The 21,459-nt window shown below is 36.1% G+C and overlaps 1 protein-coding gene across 7 annotated transcripts in view; it reads left to right on the top strand.

Moving 5' to 3' along the window:
- TTC7B (tetratricopeptide repeat domain 7B) overlaps positions 1-21,459 on the top strand; it is a 118,985-nt gene that overhangs the window by 57,955 nt on the left and 39,571 nt on the right. For all 7 annotated transcript variants that reach the window (XM_068148769.1, XM_068148770.1, XM_068148768.1 and 4 more), the window contains 4 exons: positions 974-1,046; positions 2,278-2,438; positions 15,707-15,823; positions 19,831-19,928. In XM_068148769.1, coding sequence (XP_068004870.1) covers positions 974-1,046; positions 2,278-2,438; positions 15,707-15,823; positions 19,831-19,928 — 449 coding nt within the window. The remainder of the gene's footprint in view (positions 1-973; positions 1,047-2,277; positions 2,439-15,706; positions 15,824-19,830; positions 19,929-21,459) is intronic.

Below are 21,459 nucleotides of genomic sequence, written 5' to 3'. Positions count from 1 at the left end.
CTAAGCATTCAGTTTTGAGGACTTCCTAGCAGCAAATAGTGAAAATAGCAGCTGAAATCTGAAACATATCTAGTATCTTTCAAGTGAACCATGACAGGTGCTTTTTAGCCATATAGCTTGAATAGAACTAAAAGATTTAGTGATACAGAGCTTTGAAATATTTGTGCTAAGTAGCAGGATATATATTTGTGCACAGAATGCTTGGGAACATGAGGATTAATTGCATCTGCTTTCTGTGCGTCTTTCTGATGCTTTGGGATTTTCTTTGTATTGTTGTTGGGAAGCAGAAGGTTTCTTTTGTGATTGTAATGGATTAAAGGTCATTTTTGTTCCTCTGTCTCAATGGCGACTCATTAATCGTTCTGAAGCTGATTATTGCACATCCTGTTTCTAACTGAGCCTTCATTAAAAGAATGCAACAAATATAAATTAAAGAAATACCTAAGCTCCAAGCTTACTGCTGGGTATTTACTGCACATCACTTTGGGGTACAGATGTAATTGTATGTCTTTGCTCAAGTGTCCCCCATAAAAATCCTTCTCTTGCAGCAGAAAGATTGTGTTTGGTTGGGATTTTTTTTCCTTTTTCAGTAAGAAAACTCTCTGGCTAATGATTATTATTTTTTTTTAAACTATTCTTAGCAATTACATCTAAGTGTTTAGGACTGTATTTTGACTGAGGGATCTTATTTTTATTTATTTAGTGCTCATTTTTAAGATTTATGCTGAAATTACATAGTTCATTTCTATTATAAATATCTCATTAATGGGCCAAATTGCTTCCTTTAGATTAAGGATGATTGAGAAGTGCAATATGAAAAGTCACTGGCTTGAACACCACATATCAAAATATGAGCCTTTGTGTAGTGCAGAGATCTAAATATGGATTCATGAATATATGTGCATTTGTATGTTTAAGCTGTGTTAACAGCAGAAAAATTAACTAGATTTTCGTTTCTTTGTTTGTTTTTAAGGGCTCACAGTTTGTCTCCAACAGATCATCTGGCAGCATTTTACTTGGCACTTCAGCTTGCCATATCCAGGCAGGTTAGTTTTGTTTTGAAAGTGCATCCTCAAACTGTCATATGAAGATTGAAATTTGTATCAATTGATGGATACAGATGAAGATTTGTTAAATAAAGACGTGTTTTTCCTTGCGCGTATGTACACATACAGGGGGGAAAATCCTGAAGTACTCTCTCTGAGCATCTTCCGTCTTGTACGCTTCTCCAGAGTTCTGTCACATCTCTAGTATCATAAATACGACTTAAGTCATTAAATCTTGTTTCAGCATTTACGTTGCTGGATGGAGAAAGGGGAAAAACACCATTTTGACCTATTATGTGTAACCTCTGCTCAGACTGGTTATCTGTCGAGTGCGACTCGAGCCTAGGCTTTAATGATCTTGGCAGTGTTTAAATCTTGAGTATTTGCCATTTCCGAATACTTGTAGGAGGTTTGGTTAGGATGGACAAAATTACAAAACCATGTTTAAGAAAACTGGGAATTATTTTAAAGCTATTGAAAGAAATCAGAGCTCAGTCTGACTTGTACAGCTGTTCTGTTTAAGGGATTTAGGATTCTACCATGTATTAAATGAATTTGGATAATGTGGAACTGCTTTGTATATGTCATGGTAAGCCTTTTCCTGTGTCATGCTTAGTTTAGGAGGTAGTTTTGATCACAGTAGTTTACATGGTCTTGGTGACTACTTTTCATTGCTAATGAGTAGCAGAGACGTTGGAGTAGGTCACATTAGAGTTACTTTACAAGCACAAAATATTTTTCAGTAGCAACTATGACTCTGTACTCCTGAATTCCAAACTTCCCATTTTGCTTAATTGAATTTCTTGAGTTTAACTTTCAGTGTACTTATTTTGAGCAAAAGTACACGCAGCTGAAACAATGAAGTTCTATGTGAAAAAAGTTATTACTGCCCTGTACTTGTGCATTTTAGTTGATTTATTACAACTAAAATATTTTCAAAATCATTTAGAAATACAACCAGTACTTGGAATAGTGACTGAATATTTTAACAGGCTGAAGGAACTGTTTTAATAATGTATGTATCTTATTTTCCAGGGTTAATACATAATTTAATTTTTACTGTTCACTGTAGAGCATCAGGTCCATTTTAAACTTCTGAGTAGTACAGGAGTCTATAGAATTCTGCATGGTATCCAGGTGAATATTTTGAAAATTTTATGGCTATGCAATCAAGTAAGAGGCAATACTTCTAATAGTGGTGCTTTCTTTTTCTGCCTTTTTTTTAAATCAGATACCTGAAGCTTTGGGTTATGTTCGTCAGGCTCTGCAACTACAAGGAGATGATGCCAACTCTCTTCATCTCCTTGCACTCTTGCTATCAGCCCAGAAACACTATCATGATGCTTTGAATATCATTGACATGGCCTTGAGTGAATATCCTGAAAATTTTATGTGAGTGAATGTCGTGTTCTTTCTATGCTTCCTTTCAAACTTACTTCATTTAGATTCTCATCTCATTCTTCTGTGATTGGTCTGGTTTTTTTCCAGCAGTCTTCCCCTCTGCCCATTTAATGCAAGTCTACTTTTTATTAAAGGCTTGTTAAATAGTGATTAATGATTTGGCTTTGGAAGGGAGGTTAGAACTGGATAGTTGATTGTTTCTTATTGCAAACTCTTCAGATAATATCCCCCTGTTGCATGCTTTATGGTATTTTCCTGCAATATTCTGAGAAGAATAAACAGGACTTTACTGTTAATCCATCTATACAATAGTTTTATCCCATACTACAGATAACTCTGTGCATATTGTATGGAATCTGTGATGTGAAATACATCACAACAGGGACTCTTCTCTTTCGTGTAATAATCAGTCATCTGAAGCTGGCTGATGGATGATTATATAAGTGAACAGGGAAGAAGCACATTTAGTGGATGCTCTCTTGTTGTTTAAGAAAGAAATAATTATTTTTATTTATTCTTCATGTTAAATACATCTTAAAATACATTTGGATTTTGTACTTTTGTAAGTTTGTTTTTTTTTCCCTCAAATTATTTTTAATGCAAAACTAAGGAAATGCTTTATAGTAAAATATTTTGAGGACAGCTTCTGTTAACTTCCAGTGTTCTGTTCTGGTGCTTTACCAAGCATGATAAAGGCTGTAGTCCATAGTATTAAAGATATCCTAATTGCTTATTTCAACATTTTTTAAAGTATCTTAAGTTAGTCTTAACTTTTAAATGACTGGCCTGTATCATACCTTGTTACTGTGTCGACATACCAGATAAAAATACTACTTCTTTGTTGTTAATTTGAAAATAGAGATTATAGTGGGTTTTTTGTTCCTTACATTCCACGCCTCCTTTTGGCTGTCTGTATGAAATATTGTTGCCTTTTTCCTCATACATCTGACCAAGACCAGGATATCAGCTTGGCTCAGAACTTCTGTGCCTTGCAGCCTGTTTTGTGCAACTTTTTTGTAGCCTTTTGCTGTTTCTTGTTTTCTAGTTTACCCCCACACATATTACCTCAGTTCTTATTAGGGGCTTCCATGCATGCTTCACAATTTCAGAACTACCTGGCAGTTCATCTCCCAAACATGTCTGTGCTTTTCTCAGGTCTGAGGGACTTGTCGGTAAGACGTGGTTTGGGAAGCAATTTGTATATCAGTTATCTGATTTTGTACACTGTTAGTGTTAAAACCAAATATGTTCAAAGCACCATGATCTGTCATCTTGTGTCCTTGTTTCATTTGTCACGTATTGGCAATGTAAATGACAAAGAAGCTGCTGTATGTCTCATAATAATAGTCTAGAAGAATTGTTTCTGAAACTGCAGTTCTTCCTATTGTAATAAAAGAACAAAGGATCATTTAGTAAATGTTTAAAAATATTCTTGTGGCCATTCAAAAGGCATTTATTTTTTCAAATACAATTCATAGCCTTTGCATACTTGTTTTGACCATGCAGTAACCACTACATCTTGTGGTTAACTGTTGCCTGAGTTGTTTTTGGAAAGTACTAATCTTTCCATTCTGTATATTAATCATGTGGATTATAAGAGAGGCTGTAAATTATTAGACCTGTTGTGTAATACAAACACTGGGGTAATACACTGTACTGTCTTAAAACCTACTGGTACAGATCTGGGAATTTGGGAGAAATATCTGGGCAGCAGGAATTACCATCAGATGTGGCAAAAGTCATTGAACAAGGCGAAATGCACCTGTATGTATCTCTAGACAGTCTTCTAGAGTCATGTTTTTAGTGTTGTCAAGTTACTTCTGGTTCCCAGAGACCTCAAAGATATGACTGAGATTCCTTGTGTACTCTGTGTTACTGATACTGACAACCAGGCAGACACATTTGGTCAGTACCAAAAATATGGATTGATTCCTTCAGGTAACTGGGTTATTTTTGCAGGGATTTATCAGCAAAATCTCAAGTTTACAATCTATTCTGGCACACTGTGTCTGGTGCTCTTGAAATGGTTGATAACATGTGTATGCGTATGTATAAAATACGAAACACAAGTGCTTAGTATGTCGTATGTCCCTCTTCCTATTTTGCAACTTTGATAAACACCACAATCTCACAGTACTTCCTAGGAGACAGGGAAGAGATCCTCTTGTGTTCCTCTAAGACTTGCTAAGTTTCAGATATAGTGAAACATTTTGTTATTCACCTGTGGTATTTATTGGCTATTGTAAAGACTTCAAATACAAGGTTTTATGTTTTGTCATTCAGTTCTGTTTATACTCCCAGTAAGATAAATAGTACAAGAGTTTTCCTGGTATTCTCTTTATTTCTGTTATAGTCCATTACCTGAGCCTTATGTAAATATTTTATTGGCTTTTCCATGTAATAAATCTCTGTGCTTGGAAAATGCCAAAGTAAAATACAGGGCTTGTGATTTTTGTTATTTCTTTTATGGTTTTCTTACCCATATACTTCTATATGCTGTAATTGCATTGCTGTCCTGAGTGCTGTCCAGCCCTTTTCATGGCTGTGTGGTTGGGCTTTTGTTTTGGTTTTTCTTTGGTTTGGTTTATTTAAAAAGACTTTTCAGAAGTTTATAATACAACATCTTTGTCAAATACCAGAGGTTAAAAGGAAGTAATGGATTACACTGTGAGTCATGTTGAGAATTGAATACTTGTCAGCAATCTTCTGTTGTAATCGACTAGTAAATATCCTGTCTGTAATTATTTAACATTTGAAAATCCAGTGCATTCCTAGAATTCATATTCAATATTTGAGGCAAATAGGAAGCATACCTTCATATCTTAAACTAGTGTTAACCTTCCTGCACTACAAAGCTGGAAAGTTGCTGAACAAACATGGCCAATCAGATGATGGTTTTGCCCTGCACACCTCAAGGGCAGTATGTAGAAAGACATTCTTCAGAGCCAGTTGTCTCATCATTATCTAAAGGAGTGGAAGGAATGAGCAAATATCAAGTTGTGCTGTTAGCAGCAATGTATAGTTTTGTCTTTGAATAGTTTATTGTTCTTCCTTGTTTGTTATATTGGCAGCACAAATGTGCAATCTACTCTAAGACTTTAAGGGTTATTGAAAAAACTATTGGTGAAAATCTAAGAAACCTCTAAGAGTGTAATAATTATGTAATAATGTTTTCCAGAAATAATGAAAATACCTGCTGAATATCTATAGCCCTATCAGTTCACACTTTTTGTAAGTTTAAAATGCTAGGGCATAACTATTTATAAACAAGTTATCTGTGCTTGTCAGAGCAATGTGCTCAATAACCTCTAAAGTCTCATGAAATCTGAGAGTGCTGTGATTCAGGCACAAAAAGATCTCTAGACAAAAGACTGCTGAACAGATTAATATTACTGAAAAGATTATGAATGCCCTGCTTTGGTGAGATGTGTGGGAGTAAGGTGCCAGCACCAAAAAACACTGAATAGTTAATCTCAGTCAGGTGCACTTTAATTCATCTAAAGTTCCACTGTTTTTTCCACACCTTGCATTAGACAGCTTGTCCCTGTAATAGAAATGTGAAGTTCAGTTCTTCTCCAGGTTGGCATGATTTGAACTCACATATGATGTAGCTCAGAGTCCTAACCATCAAATTGTGTAAGAGCCTGGGTGAGATGATCTATTTCTCCTCTTGAAGCAGAAGTAGAGACATGTTGCCCCGAATGCAAAGAAACTAGGCAGAAAGGAGCCACAGTATGTCCTATATTACTAGAGTATTTATACTATGAGGGAGGCTTGAGATCTTAGGTGCTTGGTTGTTCCTCAAATTTTATTTATTTTAATCCAATGATTGCCTGCTCTGAATGTATAGGAAGCTTCAGAGGTGTGCATTGCAGTCTGAAGGTGTATTTCAAGTGATGCAAGGTAATGGTGAATGTGTTGCACTGGTTCATACTGGGCCTTTTTATCTTGTGCAATATATATAGTACAGTTATATTTGCAATTACCTGAGGATCCCTATTTACAAACTCCTTTCCATGACTCCTCCCTGGTTCTTTTATCTGCTTATTACGAGGAGTCTATATCATAGTGGTCTTCCAAATCTTGAAACAACACTTCTGCTTACTTCATGCTTAGTCAAAAATAGATTCTCAGTCAAGGGAAACAGGTTTCCTAATTAAATGCTTCTGATAATTTTTTCATAGTCTTGGCAGTTTGGGGTTCCCTCATAACTTCAAGTGTTGGGGCATTTAAAGATGCCTGAAATTAGTGTAATTAGGCAAAATAAAAATAGCATTAATATTTGTTATTTATGATGAAAATTTAACTGCAATTGATAGCAGCTGACAAGCTTTTGAAGTAACTGAAGTAGGGAGCAGCAGATGGGTTATTTGCGGAGTGCAAGCATGTTGTTTTAATGTTAAGTACACTCAAAAAGGAAAGACATATGGTAGCAGGTTTGTAGACAACTGAAGACTAAGTTCACAGTTTAAACATTTACATTTGCTGAAGTGTGATGAACGGGTTGGTTTTTTTTTTTTTCTTCCAAGAATATTTCACACAAGCATCAGGTCACTATGTCACTCCTCTTAAAACTTATTAAACTTATTAAATCCTTTCCTTCCTGACTCTTGTGAGCCCAGAATCACTGAGCTTTTTAACTTCACTCTCAATTCATTGATTAGTAAACTTCTTTCCTTCTGGGAGTTGTCTTGGTGGGCATAATAGAAGAGCTGGTTGGTGCATACAGCACATGATGATACATACACTGGTGTATGCTATGCTATTCTGATTTCCCAAGGTTGGTTGTAGTTGCACTACAGTGTGTGGTGCCAGTTAAAGTTGCACTTTTCTTTTTTTCTTTTTTTCCTTGATAAATAGAGCACTGGGAATTACTTGAGGAAAGGACAGTAATATGTAAAGTAGTCGTCTCCTAGGCTTGCCAAAATCGTGTCTTTTCGCTTGGTGTATTCATTCTTGTCAAGATTTCACAATGTGCTTTCTCAAATGCACTCAATTTTGATCCTGTCCATCTTGGGAGTTAAATTAATTTGTTCTCAGGAATTATTTTTCTGTAAGTCATGAAAGGCAGCATCAGTTGCTTGTGTTTTTTCTTTTCATGTTGAGCTCATCTTCATCCTGCCTTTCATGGTGGCTATGTGCTTTTACAGGCTTGTCCATTAAAAATACATTGAGGCATAGATACAGCTTTATGTAACAAATTGGTCATTAGCCTCAGGGCCTTATTCCTGAATTATATTTGCTGGGCTTTAGATTCTTCTTTGAAACTTGACTGAAGGAATCCCAGTTTAGGTCATGAGATGACTGCCGCAGGGTGTTCAAGGCAGGGAACCAAAAAGTTTTCAAGTATAACTAATTTGTTCTGGCTTTAGTCAGAAACTATCTTCATTATAGTTTGCAGATTTAAATTTTCTTCAGGACATCGAGTTCATAAGGTGGAATACAGTATACATAAACTCCACCAAAAGTCACAGAACTGGCTGCTGCTTTTCCATGCACAGAAGCAGTGCTACTGCTTTGTGAACAAATGCACAGGGAATAGTATTTCAAAGGGTGCATCAGAAACCTTCTGATGCACACTGGGGTACCTATTCATGTTTTCCTCAGAATTGTTATTTGGGGGCTTGAGGGTTGTTTATGTTGCTTCTTTTGCTTGTTCGAGGATCAAGCTTTCTCACAGAACCCAAATTGCCTATTTTTACTGCTATTTTTCTATATGTGGACTTTCCTCTACTGGGGATCTGTGCACCAACATTGGATATTACACTTAAGAGGAATATTGGTACTACAGTCAGTTTTCCTGAATCACTTGGAACAGGTTTCACATCTTTTGGGTATGTTTGGTGATTGAGAAACATTCTAGGAGACTTTTTTTATTAAGGTAGATGATTTTGTGAAGTTTATACAAAAACTAGATTTAGTTGCTTGAACTTCTGTTGCCAGGGTTGGGCATGCAGTGGTTCAGTTGATTGGATTTCCTGAAGGATCTGGATTGATAGGTATATTTTTTCAGCTGTTTCTAAATAGATGTTGCTGGCAATTGTTCAGTAATCTCATCTCAGCAATCGTGTCTTGTTAGCTTGCAAATGCAACTTGGATAATGGACACTCATTCCTGACTGTTGACACTGAACAAAAATGAGAAACAGATGTGATTAATTGGGAAAGAGGAAACTAGCATCAGGGTAAGGGAAGAGAAATTAATTGGGTAGCCATGTTATAGAAATTCAGAAGAAAGCACAAGGAAATAACAAATTGTGTAATGCCTGGTTTATATTTATATCTTTCCTGATAAAACTTTCCTTGAATACTCAAAATGGAGTAGAACAAAGATTCACTTTGCAATTGCAGCAGACACCTCTGTGAATTTCTTTCTGTAATTTGACTATGATCAAAATGATGCACCTCAAATCACTGAATGTGTAAGCAAAATCTTTATAAAACTGTAGTATTTCATATTCTGTCTAGTTTTGTGTTGTCGTTCTCCCTGTAGTTTAAATTTTTGTGATTGTGTCATTTTATGTTTTGATGATCATGGAGATGTTTTGGACTTTGGCTAATGTGAAGCTGTAAGCTTTCTAAGCAGGCATTAAAGGGACAGCTGTCAATAGCAGATGTGCAAATTACTGGAGTTTGAAGCCAGGAGGATCAGTTTTTAAAACCCTTGACCTATATGTCAGAATAGGCTAAATTTACTTTAGTTTTTGTATTAGTATAGATTTAGCTAAACCATACCTTTCAGAGGACATCTGATCTTGATAAGAACACATCAGTAACTGGAGAAGCCATCACAGCATATGGTAGATTGTTTCATTTGCCCTCTTCATTAAGCCTGCATTTCTGTTCTTGAGTTGAGTACTTATTTGTTTCCAGACATTGTTTTTATATAATTCTTTATTAGGCCCTCTGCAGTACTGGTGGCTTCTGAAAGTAGGGCACATTCTCAAGCCATTCATTATCTGTTGCACTATTGAACTGTAGCCAGTTTTCATCACAGGTAAGCAAGAGCTGCACAAACTATTTCAGTATAATTTACCATTGCTTTATGTAGTGAATCACCTGCATCATGTCTGGTGAGAAGGATTCTGTTAATTTTTGGAACATAATTGCTTTGTTAGAGGCTTATATTCAATTACCTACTTGCTGGCATTTTTATTTGCTTCTTGTCAGTTATTTCTGTGATGCATTTCCACATTAGAGTGCAAAGGCTTTATCTGTTCCTCTATATGCTGTTTTTTAAAAAAGAAATCCTACTTGAGGTGTGCTTCTGAACAAATTCTTGGGTAAGTTTCCTGTGCTGTTTTAAGATATTAGACTTAATATATCTTCATTAAGAGACTATATTATATGTAAATTAGCATCATGCTGGATTCAAATGGAATTCCCAAATCTACATTCTTTTAAAAGAAGCTACAAACTTGCGTAGAGTAAATAGCTGTGAAATTCTGGACTGTGAATGAGGTACACACTGGGAACTCAGGATTTTCTTCTTAATTCTGGTATTTTTCTTCTAAACTATTTGTGAGTGTATCAGGTTTGGCTGAGATGGAGTTACTTCTCCCCATAGCACATTTCTTAGCTCTATGTTTTGTGGTGGGAGCTGGAAGGGCATTGATTAAACGCGACTGTTTTGGCTACTGCTAAGCAGTGGTTGCACAGCACCAAGGCTGTGCTCCAAGGCTGTGCTTTTCCAGCATCTCCCCCACAGTGGTAGAATGAGGGGTGGGCGAGATCTTTGGAGAGAACATGGCCAGGCCAGCTGACCCAAACTGACCAAAGGGGTATTCCATACCATATATCAGCTCAGATATAGAAGCCAAGAGAAAAAAAGGGAGTGGGGGCCATTCATTGATGGTGTTTATCCTCCAGAGCTACACATATTGAAGCCCTGCTTCCTGGGGAGTGGCTGGATGTTGTCTGCTGGTGGGACGTAGTGAATAAAGTCTTGGTTTCCTTTTCCTTCTGCATGTGGCCTTTGCTTTTGCTTTATTAAATTGTTCCCAGGGCCCTCTCCCCTGTCCATCTATGAAGTGGAGTGATAGAGTGGCGTTGGTAGGCATCTGGCCCCCAGACAGGTCCAATCCACCACAGTGAGCAATTGCAAGACTGGCAGAAAGGAGCATGCTGATAGTATGTACTGACTAAATAAAACTGAATTTCTTATTGTTTGAATTCCTCCTACATCTTAATTTCTTTTATGTTTCTTTTAACATTCATTGAAAGTTTTCTCCTGTATTTGTAATTGTTGAGTGCAAGAAGTGACTTGCTAAAACTTTAGGAAAGGTGAATAGATTTAGATTCTTTCAAATCATCAGTGTTGAACAACATTTGTTCAAACTGTTAAATTACTTAGTAATTTTTAATAGAAACTTTCAAAGTTTACAGAAAGTAGGCTAAACATCAAACAAAGGTAGCTGCATTTTTAATTCTGCATTGTAAATAAAAGGATTTTATGTATCTTTAAAAATTTTAGCTTCTTGAAGAGGGATAGCTAAGTTGTGAAGGATATGCGTAGCTTGATCTTACTGCATGCAGAAGTGACCTTAAAGTGTTCTCATCAAGCTTTTGTGTGTTACGATGAAGGACTAATATTTTTCACAGCATATACATTCTGTGCTATGCACAGTTCTTCCTTAGATCCTTTAGGCCCTGAACAATTTAAATCATTTATATAATAAGAGGGTAATAATGAAGTTTACTCCCAATCCTAACTGGAAATAGAGCATCCTGTTCAGTTTTGATCAGGGTATGGGGGAGGTTTCTGAGCCTGAGGGACTTTAGGAAGATTCCTAATTGCATTGTGTTGAGTGACACTGCTAGAACAGGTAGATCTGGTGGAACAATAGTAGCATGTTGTATTGCCAGATTTGAATAAAGGTTGGGGAATGAAAGTCAGATCTTTCCATGCAGTCATGTGAGGAATACAGACAACCAGCGATGGCTGATGCAAGCTGGTGTGCTCATACAGTTCGCAGCCACATACAAAAATTGTTTACTTGATCCCAAAAGCAAAGTGGCTGGTTTTAAAACAGGTGAGCAATAGCTGTCCACTGACAGAACTAAGGGTTCTCAGTACTAATAGTGTTACTTGTTGCATAGCAGAGCTCAGTCTTCTCTACTTGGAATTTTTTGCTTTCATGAATTTATTGGCTGTATTCAAAAGCTTAGATTACTTGCTTCACCTCTACAGTCTATCCAAAACAAATTGTGAGGAAGCAGTTTCATTTATAATCTTGAGAACGAATTTCCAGCCTTAATGTTTTTAATCATCTGTATGGCCTTTATATAGTTGGTTTTCTGGCAATATTATCCTCTAGATAAATTGTTCTTTTCCCTTCATGATCCTTGTCTCATCTGTATTTGTAGATAGAATTTCTTCTTCTTGGATTTTATTTTGCTAGACTGACTAAATGAAGTATTTCTATTCTGGAGTCTCCAGTCAGCTGATCACCCTCACCGCCCTTCTCTGCAGCTGCCCCAATTTGGAGTTTCTCATGTGTGTTTTTAACTGTTGTAATGAGAATTATTTGTAACATTCCAGATGTGGCCTCACTGGGGTATTGTGCAATGGCACTGTCTCTTTCTCCTTCTGCTCCAACAAGTACATTACAAAACTGCATCTGCCCTCTTCCCAGCTGTCTCACCTTGATGAACCTGACTGTTAGGTGGATCTGATTTGGAATAACTGTTACACAGCTGCTTGGTACAGCCTCTTATTAAATATAACTATAACTCATTTTGCCATTAAAAGTGTTATCTAATACTCCCTTGATTTTTTTGTGTGCTGATTTAGTATGCACTTTTGTGTGCTATTAAGATTGTATATGCAAAAAAATCATGAGAAGTGTAGTTGCTGTTCGCCTGTCATTAAAGTGGTCATACTTTATTTAAAGTTTTCACTTTAGAAAGGACAACTTTACATGTCACTGTTTCCATAATCCTGAGAAACATTGATTTTTACTGCATTAACCTTATTTCCAAATTATTCCTATTCCTCACTTGTCATTGTTTTCTTATCTGAGACAACACAGAATATGTTCTTTGGGGATGCTTTGTGTTAAATACCAGGCTTCTGCTGTATCTTGAATGTGTTTGCTAGCCTTCACACTCAAATTATTTGGATGTGTGTTGCTGAAATTTAATGTCTTAGTTATAAACTCATTTGGAATTTTTTGTTCTGTTTTAAAATATAAATCCAGTAACATATGGATTAGGTTACAAGCAGCTGTTTTATTATGTCTTCATTAGTTAGGATAGTCTTGGAGTAATGGATTCATTTGCTGCTTCAGTAGCTGTTTCATAAATTTATCAGTTACTAGCTCCAAGAATAGCTAAGCCTTTCCACTTAAGGGTTTGATTTGTTCTCCATTTTGTGTCTGGGTAATTAGTCTCCTAAAATGATACGATTCACTTTATTTTTCTCTAATGTTAAAGATCTGCATCCATATCAAACACTAGTGCTGGAACAAATGCCCCATTAAATCTACTAGAACAGAAAATGTTTTACCTGTCTCCAGTTCCCTAAGGATTTGAACAAAACAGACTTCTCTTCTTGTTAGCTGTTATGTTTATTCCAATTTGACACATCACTGACACACATTGTTCTGCTCTTCATTTCTATTTTGATTATTGTCTGTTCCTCAGTACTTGCATTCTTAGTCATGAGTGCTATCGTGCTGTGCTGTGCTCTGGTTACTCGCTCATGTTTTGATCTGCACCATATGCCAGTAATTTAAAACTCTTGACTCTTACAAACATACACACCTAGATAATTCATGATACTCACAAAATATACAATTTGATTTCTGTAATCCTGTCCTGGGTAGTTTTACCCATTCTTCTTAATTTTTCCTAGTGTATTAAAAACAACTGTGAAAATGTCCCTGTCCATCGTGCTTTGTTTCCATTTTGGGAAACATACAACCATCCAGTCCCCTTGATTGCAGAAGGAACAGGCATGATGTTGCATGTGTGTATTCTCCAAAGCCATCAAAACTGCTGTCTTGCTTTAAGTCTTCTAATATCTTGGGGTTTGAATCCTATACTAGTAGATCACGTTCTTAGATTTTTGTTGCAGAGACTCCTGCTATTTTGTGTATGTGTTTACATTATTTCTTAGCAATTAAATCCCATTCCATTCCTGATTCTGTTCAGTTTTTCTTTCAGCTCTTGAATGCCAAACCTTAGTGATTTACTGACCCTGCGCCGCCTTTCTGCTGCAGAATTCCTGAAAATCTTAAGTGCTTGAAGGCTGTTAATGTAAATTCAGTCTCTGTGTAAACTATATATAATAATGTATATATTATTGTTATCTTCTTTCTAGGATGAGTTGCAAATTCAGTGCCTCAATGTAGCATGTTCCATAACTTTTTAAAAATGCTTTATGACCATGAATTTTTAAAAACCAAACTTCTGTAGGCTCTACAAACTGCCAAAAGTACTCTCTTTGTACATACAGAGAAACAGGAAAGGAATTGTATGAGGTAGATTCTGGTGATTTTGGATTTGGATTTTGATGTCTAGGCCTTGTGGTTTGGTCAGGGCTGTGTCTACATGTATTAAGGGTAAAATAGCATGAGGGGAGGAACATGTTGCTATTTTCCCTTCTCTTGCGTAAAACAATGTACAGTTCTGGATAGTTTTTCTTCCTCCAGTATAGTCGCAGTTAAAATATCTATAGAGGACCACGCTGCCAAATAAAATATGACTTCAAATTATCTATATAGTTTCCTATATACTCAAGTCCAATTTACTGATAGGAAGAAAGCTAAACTGGTGTAAGTGATTACCCTGTTCTACACTCCTACGAGACATCAAATGAAGACTCCATATTTGCCTTGCTTATCCACAGGTTGCTCATTCTGCTAAACTAACTCAGCAGCCTGTCTTTCACACCAACACACACATTGTACAATTAAAATAGTGTGATTCGTTTTTAGATACACATGCTGGGTAGTTTCTGCAAAGGACATACAGTGCAACACTAAAGTTTTAGCTATTGTAACGTGCTGAGGCACAAGATATCGTTTCCTACTCTTGAGAAAACCCTCTGGCAGTTTGCAGTTACTATTAGTAGCCTTGAAGTTTGTATTTGGGATAAGAAAGTTCTGAGCTTTCACACATGCCCACCCTCTACACTCTTCTCAGTCTTCCCACACAAACCATATGACCAATCATACAAATTTTTCACTTAGAATGATTAACATTGCACTGCACTAAATACACACCTGGGTTTAAAAACAGAAAGTAGGCTAAGAGTTTTATATGCATACTTTCCTCCTGCTTTGTGCTCTTTAATCTTGCAACTCACTAAAAAGTGCTTTAAAAAAAGTATTTTTCCAGTGTATTATCTGTTCCCAGATGCTGTGATTCCTCTAAATATGCATACCAGTTGACTGGCTTCTTTATTGTCTTTTGCATTTATATTCTTTAGTTATCCAGGAAGATATCTATGTTAATCTCTGTGGAGAATCTTCTACTGATAATTGGAATGTAAAAGGAATTTGCAGTGATCGTATTAGGAGGCTATGCGTTTGGTCTTGCTGCCATGAAAAACATCAGCATTTAAATCAGGATTAATTTATAGTGGCTTCCAGCAAATGTTTTTGCTTCCATTATGAATTATTTGCTGCATATTTGATGAAGGATGTCCTTTCTTCAGGGTGTCACTTGTAAATGTTTAAAGTTCTCAAAAATCAAGTCAAACATAAATTCTAGTGCCTGCTAATGGCAACACAGAGTAACATATTCTTGCTGACTTCACCAGTGCTGACTGTCTTTCAGTATAGCCTCTTCCATTTCCTATTAATAAAAGCTGATATTATAGGGAAGTAACTTGCATGAATACCCAGTTGTTTATTTTTATGAGTTATATGTAAGGTAACTGTTATCTCAGCCAGTTAATGGAAAATCCTTTCTTATAAAAGTAGTAAAGATTTTCTTGAGTGAGGTTGTCTCTCTTCAACATATGAATCACTATTTTCAGTGGTCCTGTTGATGTCACTAAACTATATTTTCTTTTTTAACTTAAAAAAATGAAAGTCTTGTCAATTATTGTTTCTGTGTGGTTGAAAAGGTAATCTTTTAAAAAGCACTGTTACTTTGATGTTACATATTTGACTTTATTGTAATTCATGAAACATTTAACACTGAAGTTCTTTTTTCTTCATCTTGATGTGATGTTGGTTATCTTTTAAAGATGTTTTGCTTGAATTGGAATCTCCTTTCTCGCTCTTTTAATTTGCTTTCTCTTTTCACTAGATTACTGTTTACAAAAGTCAAATTGGAGTCTCTGTGCAGAGGCCCAGATGAAGCACTCCTTACTTGTAAACACATGCTGCAGATTTGGAAATCCTGTTACAATCTCACTAACCCAAGGTAAGATGCTGTAGAATTCTAGGCTGCTCAGTACCTTGCTCAGTAACCTTTTCGGGCAATATTAGGTCAGCAGTTCCAGTTTTACTTGGTTTGGTATTTTGTGTGAACAAGCTAATCATCTGGGAATCTGGAGACTGAATTGTAAAGACAACAGTGGATAGACATGCAGAAACTACTCAGAATTCATGAATTAAGGTATGTTGAAGCTAGCAAGAGCAGGCTGCTCAGGAAGGTGGTTGAGTGACCATCCCTGGATGTGTTTAAAGGCCGTATAGGTATGGCGCTTAGTGATACAGTTTAGTGGTGAACTTGGTACAGTAGGGTTAATGGTTGGACCTGGTGATCCCAAGGGTCTTTTCCAACCTGAATGATTCTATGATAATAAACTCTGCAGCAGTGAGGACTGATTACAGAGATTGAGTAGTTGCCATTATCCCTGATAGAGCTTACAGTACTGGTATTTTCTTGATTTACTCATTGTCCCTCAGTTTGCATTATAGAGCCTTTTATATTGGCTAGTGGAGAGCTTCCTGTAATGGAAATTTAATTCAATGACTAAATAAAATGGAGCACTAGATGTTATTTATGACTATAGTAACATCAGAAGTCACAGGTATAAATATGTGCTTGCAAAGTCGGTATGGCTTACTTCTTAAAGAGAGGTCTGTTTATGTTCTTCAAAGGTATTGGCAAGTATCTGGTTAAATTGATGCAGTCCTATTTGGGAAGCATTTCCAAAATGATGCTTCTGTGAAGGTCTTTTTCTGTATATATTTAGATAAGCTGTGAAATAAACAGGCACCACATTGCAGAAATCCATGCTCATACTATTCAACATGTTTATCAACTACTTGAAGAAGACAAGAGGACCAGCAGAATTTCCTGATATCTGGCTGTTTCACAGGTTCATAGTTTCTGGAGCAGAGGTACTGCAGCAGAAGAGTTTTGTGCCAGTTGGCATCAGAGAGATACCTGTGCATCTTTTTAAGAAGACTGAGACAGCCTAATGGCTGAAGAGGGAAAATTACTTCTTTCCTTAGCAAGCTAGTGACCACTTCAGAGCAAGAAAGCAGAGGGAGGGTTTGTCAGGAAAAACCTGGGAAAAGACATGAGACAATCAGTGTACTGGGAGGCTTTGATACTGAGCAGGGAGCAGGACTTGGGGGTTATAGAAAGCCTGTCAGCAGCAATCCAAAAGGTTGAGGTGAACTATTTTCAGCTCAAAGTCACAGAACTAGCAGCAGGGACCTTAGAGAGAATTTGTCTTCTAACTTAGTTGGCTGGTTAGGGGGAAGGGGGTTTACGAGTTTCCTGTCAGAATGCTCTGCTCTGCAGAATAGTTATGATGTCTATATAAGCTTAATTTCAGTGAGACCTTGCATGTACTGCAGCCCAACTTTTTACCTTCTATTTCTGCTGTTACATCCTCTATGTAGATCAGGGCTCTAATCATGGCTTGTCATTGCCTTTTTTGTGTGGTAGTGGCTGTGCTAAGTGCTGCTGTGCTGTGTTTGGTAACTTCCATGTCACTGTTGTCCTTCAAGAACATCATAAGTGGAAAAATGACCAGGGACTACTTTTACTTTGCTTTTTCATCTTGATATTTCAAACCTTTCTTTGAAGTTTTGGTTTATGTTAACAAAGTAAAATTAGGAATGGAATAGACAGGAGCTGTGATTAATTATCATGATAAAAGGAGACAGGTTTCCCCAATACAGATACCAATACCGAGCTCTAACCTTTCTTTGGATGGTCTGTGTGAAATTTAAGGGCTGAATACCTTCATACTGAATCATGGTGATCTGTATCTGTCTGAGGGGATAATAATTATCACTCAGACCCGTGATGTGACTGGGAAATTCTGTTCACTCGACCATACTCCAAACACCAAAGAATGATGTTGCAGCATTGTTGTAGATTTTCCCAATCTCTGTAATTGTAACAGAGACTTCATTTTGTGGAAAAGTACTGTTTGTAAACTGTATCCCACTGGAAATAATTTAAGCTTTAAAAAAATACTTCTTTAAGCCAATAATAAAAGCTCTTTTAATAATTCAACCCCTTTTTTAAATGCTGTTTTGCAAAGATTTAAATATCCTACATGCTTATTTGAAACCTCTTTTTCTATTCTGATTTAGACTGAAAACTAATTTTGATGTATCATTTTCCCAATGAGATCAGAACACACTTTTTTCATGATCTGTGTTTCACGTTAGGTATTTCTTCTTGCAGTTGATCAGATTTTGTGGAGTAAACTTGGATTCAGTGTCCTCAATAATACTTTAATAATGGAAATAAATTTTGTATAACTGGGTATACCACACAAAGTAAAGGCTAAATGCAGCTCTGTGCCTTACTTTTGTTCAGCTGATTTAGAATACTTTTCTTTTGCCTTTAATTGCCATACAAACATTTTCCTCATGAGATGGTTCATATGAATTTAAAACTTACTTTGTTGTGCAAGGCTTGGAAGATGTAAATATTTATCTTCAGCTTGCTGCTTGAAGTTCATTACAAAATAGTTCAAATCTTTTCTAGTTCTTAGTTTGCATTGGGGAAACAGAACAAACCACAATGAGAGTACAGTGCTTAGAAGATGTTTTTGCTAAGTGGCTCTCCTTGTCAGCACCATTTGACATGTCATTGCTTGTGGATTGAGGAAGTCATTAATACAGCAGTTAACCAGAAAATATGTAGCTGATAGTCTGTGTCCTGGAAAGTTCCCTTCCATATCCTGGGGTTTTCTATAATAGCAACATTTTGTGAGGAAATCAGTCGTGCAGTAATGTTAGGGTAATGAAAAATTGTATTCATACCATTTTAGAAACAACTGTACAAAGAGAGGAAGTTGTTTCACTGGTGTTTGAATTATGCAGCTATAAAGAGTTAGCTTCTTGATCTTTTCTTGGTTCACATTCAGAAGGAAGGAATTTTAAAGTTAAGGCAAAGATAGACTGAGTTCCAGCCTTTGCAGTTTTGATAAAAATCTCTTAGGAATTGTGTGAAGATTTTTTTCTCTTTGGCGAGGTTCAGACAAAAGTCAAAAGTTTGCATTCTGCTAAGTTTGGCTTACAGTCCAATTGCTTTAAACTTAATTATTTCTAAGTTTGTGGAGTGTTGTTTTTTTTTTTTTTTATAAGATTCTTTAAAAATCATTAATTAATAGTGAATAATATCAGACTTGCAATCCTAAAAATGTCATTACTGTATTAACCACAGAATGTTAAAGGGGGACTGCCCATATGTGCTTCCTCACACTTTGCTGTCAGTGTGTCTCAACACTTGCCTCATCTTAGGGAGAAGGAGCACTTATTTCTTCAGTCCCTGTTGTTCTTCTGCTGAATCTTAAATAGCAGTTCTAGGACCAATTATTTTTCCAGCAAGTATATCAACAAGAAGCCCAAAGGACACATACTGAGTTACAACTAAAGAAGAAATGAAGTGTTTGTACACAGGAGCAATCGGTAAAAAACACTGCTCCTGCTTAGGTTCCTGAGGTGTTTGCAGTATTCATAATCTTCCTAGTGTGCTATTAAGATCCAATTCAACATGAGGCAGTTAATGTGTATGTTTACACTTGTACTTAGAAAAGCGACAACCAAACAACCAAAATAAAAACCCGCAAAACTCTGTAGGTAGAAGTGATGCCTTTCTGTGTGAAGTAGAGATATGGCATCTTCATAATTTACTTAAAATCAGATGTCTTGAGTTTAGTGTTTCTCTTCAGTCTGGGAAAAGTTTGGATTTTCAATCTTACATCTGTCTTCTCATCTTCTGTAAAAACCGTACCTCACGTTATGTAAATGTTTAAGGTACAATAAATCATTTTTGTAAAGCTGTTATCTATGAATCAGATTTTGAGCCTGTAAGTTCTGTTTGGTACTAAATCTGTTCATAGCAAGAACTTTTATAGCAAGAACCTTTGTGGGAGGAGGGCAGTATTGAACTTGTATCTGTGTATATAATGTTATGGTTTAGTAGCTTTCAATTCCTGTACTTCGTTGCAGTGATTCTGGACGTGGGAGCAGCCTGTTAGACAGAGCTATTGCCGACAGACGACAGCTCAATACAATTACACTACCAGATTTCAGTGATCCTGAAACAGGTAAGAACTCCATTTGAACAATAAACTAAGTAAAATGGTCTGGTCATGACTAGATTTTACAGTAGGGTTTTTTGTTTCATTTTGCAACCTTATTGGCATTGTTGTCATATGAGTGGAAATACTGTGTAATACAGGATTTTTTCTTTTTCACTTATAAAGTACCTAGTGACCACATTCTCTGAAAATTAAAATATCTGCAGTGTGGATCTTGCTGTGATTAGGTACTTTCTTATACAAGGGATAAAAATTATTATGCTGAACTATTTGCCAAAGTCCTATATCTTCATGTCCATTTGATATTTGCACATCTTTTTCCTTTTAAAAGGTAAATTGGGGAAAAAAAAATTGAGAACATTTTTAATCTCAAAACACCTGAAGATATCATTGTTAATTAAAGTATGTAATACATATTAAAGTATAATGACATGAGTGGCTTGGCTTACTGTAGACAGGTTTGACAAAATTTATTGCAAGTCATATAGAGTGCGATATTTTGATATGTGAAAAGTTGTGGTGCACAGGTGCACTGTGTAAAAGTGAAGATTGTTACAGGTCCATAAATATGTACAGTATATAGTTTGCCTATTTTAATATATTCAGTTATCACTATGCAAATTGATATGCCTTAAAAATCATGTAACCAAAAATCAGGTGAGCCGTGCATGTTGTGAAAATTGCAGAAGGAATTGGCGTGATAATGCTAATTCCAAAATCTCGTACAATGTGTTACTTGCATTCCAAATATTGAGTTTTCTCTGTCCTGGGTTTTATCCCAAAACTGTAGCGTGCTTTTCCTGGCACCTTTCAGAAGTGAATTTCTTCTTAGTTGCACTTTGACACAAACAACTTATGGGAAAGTTTTTCAGCCTATCAATTAAAATACACTGATGCATAGATGTGTAATGTATCTGTTTAAGAATTGTGCTATAGAGAAAAATCCAGTGTAGATGTTTAACTTCAGGAAGTTAGATCAAATGTAAATTAATTGAAAGTTTTCAGTGCTTACTGCAGTGAGAAATGGTTTTGATTACAGATATCAAAGTCACCTTGCAAGAAGATATGGTATATGATATATGATATGGTATAATTTATGATATATAGTATGGTATAATTTAGGTGGCCCCTAATGTGGGATTTTCTGCCTTATTGTATTCGTATAATTAAAATGTAAAAGATTGCATTATATCAATCTATAGTGATCATCCCATATTCTGGTCTAATTCTATTTCATTTTAGGGACATAACTAGATTTAAAAGATTTCATATACATATATAGATAGACATAGATAGAGATAATTTATGCTTTTTTAAAAATGCTGGCTGGGGGTGGGGGGGAGGGGTGTTCTGGGAGGATTTTTTGGTTAGTTGTGAGAGCATAATGAATTGGTGCTTTTTAAAGACTCATATTCTTTAAAGCTTTTATGTAAAGATGAACCCTCATCCAAAACAGCAAGCTTTAGAAGAAGCTTGCCCCATATGCAAATCCTGCAGCCAATATCTTGATTGGAAACAAATCTATACATACATTCAG

This window comes from Melanerpes formicivorus, unplaced genomic scaffold, assembly GCF_026170545.1.
Source record: "Melanerpes formicivorus ecotype bairdi unplaced genomic scaffold, bMelFor1.0.p_v2 SCAF_17, whole genome shotgun sequence".
Lineage (NCBI taxonomy): Eukaryota > Metazoa > Chordata > Aves > Piciformes > Picidae > Melanerpes > Melanerpes formicivorus.
Note: the sequence above shows the minus strand (reverse complement) of the source record. Positions and strands in the feature narration are given on the sequence as shown.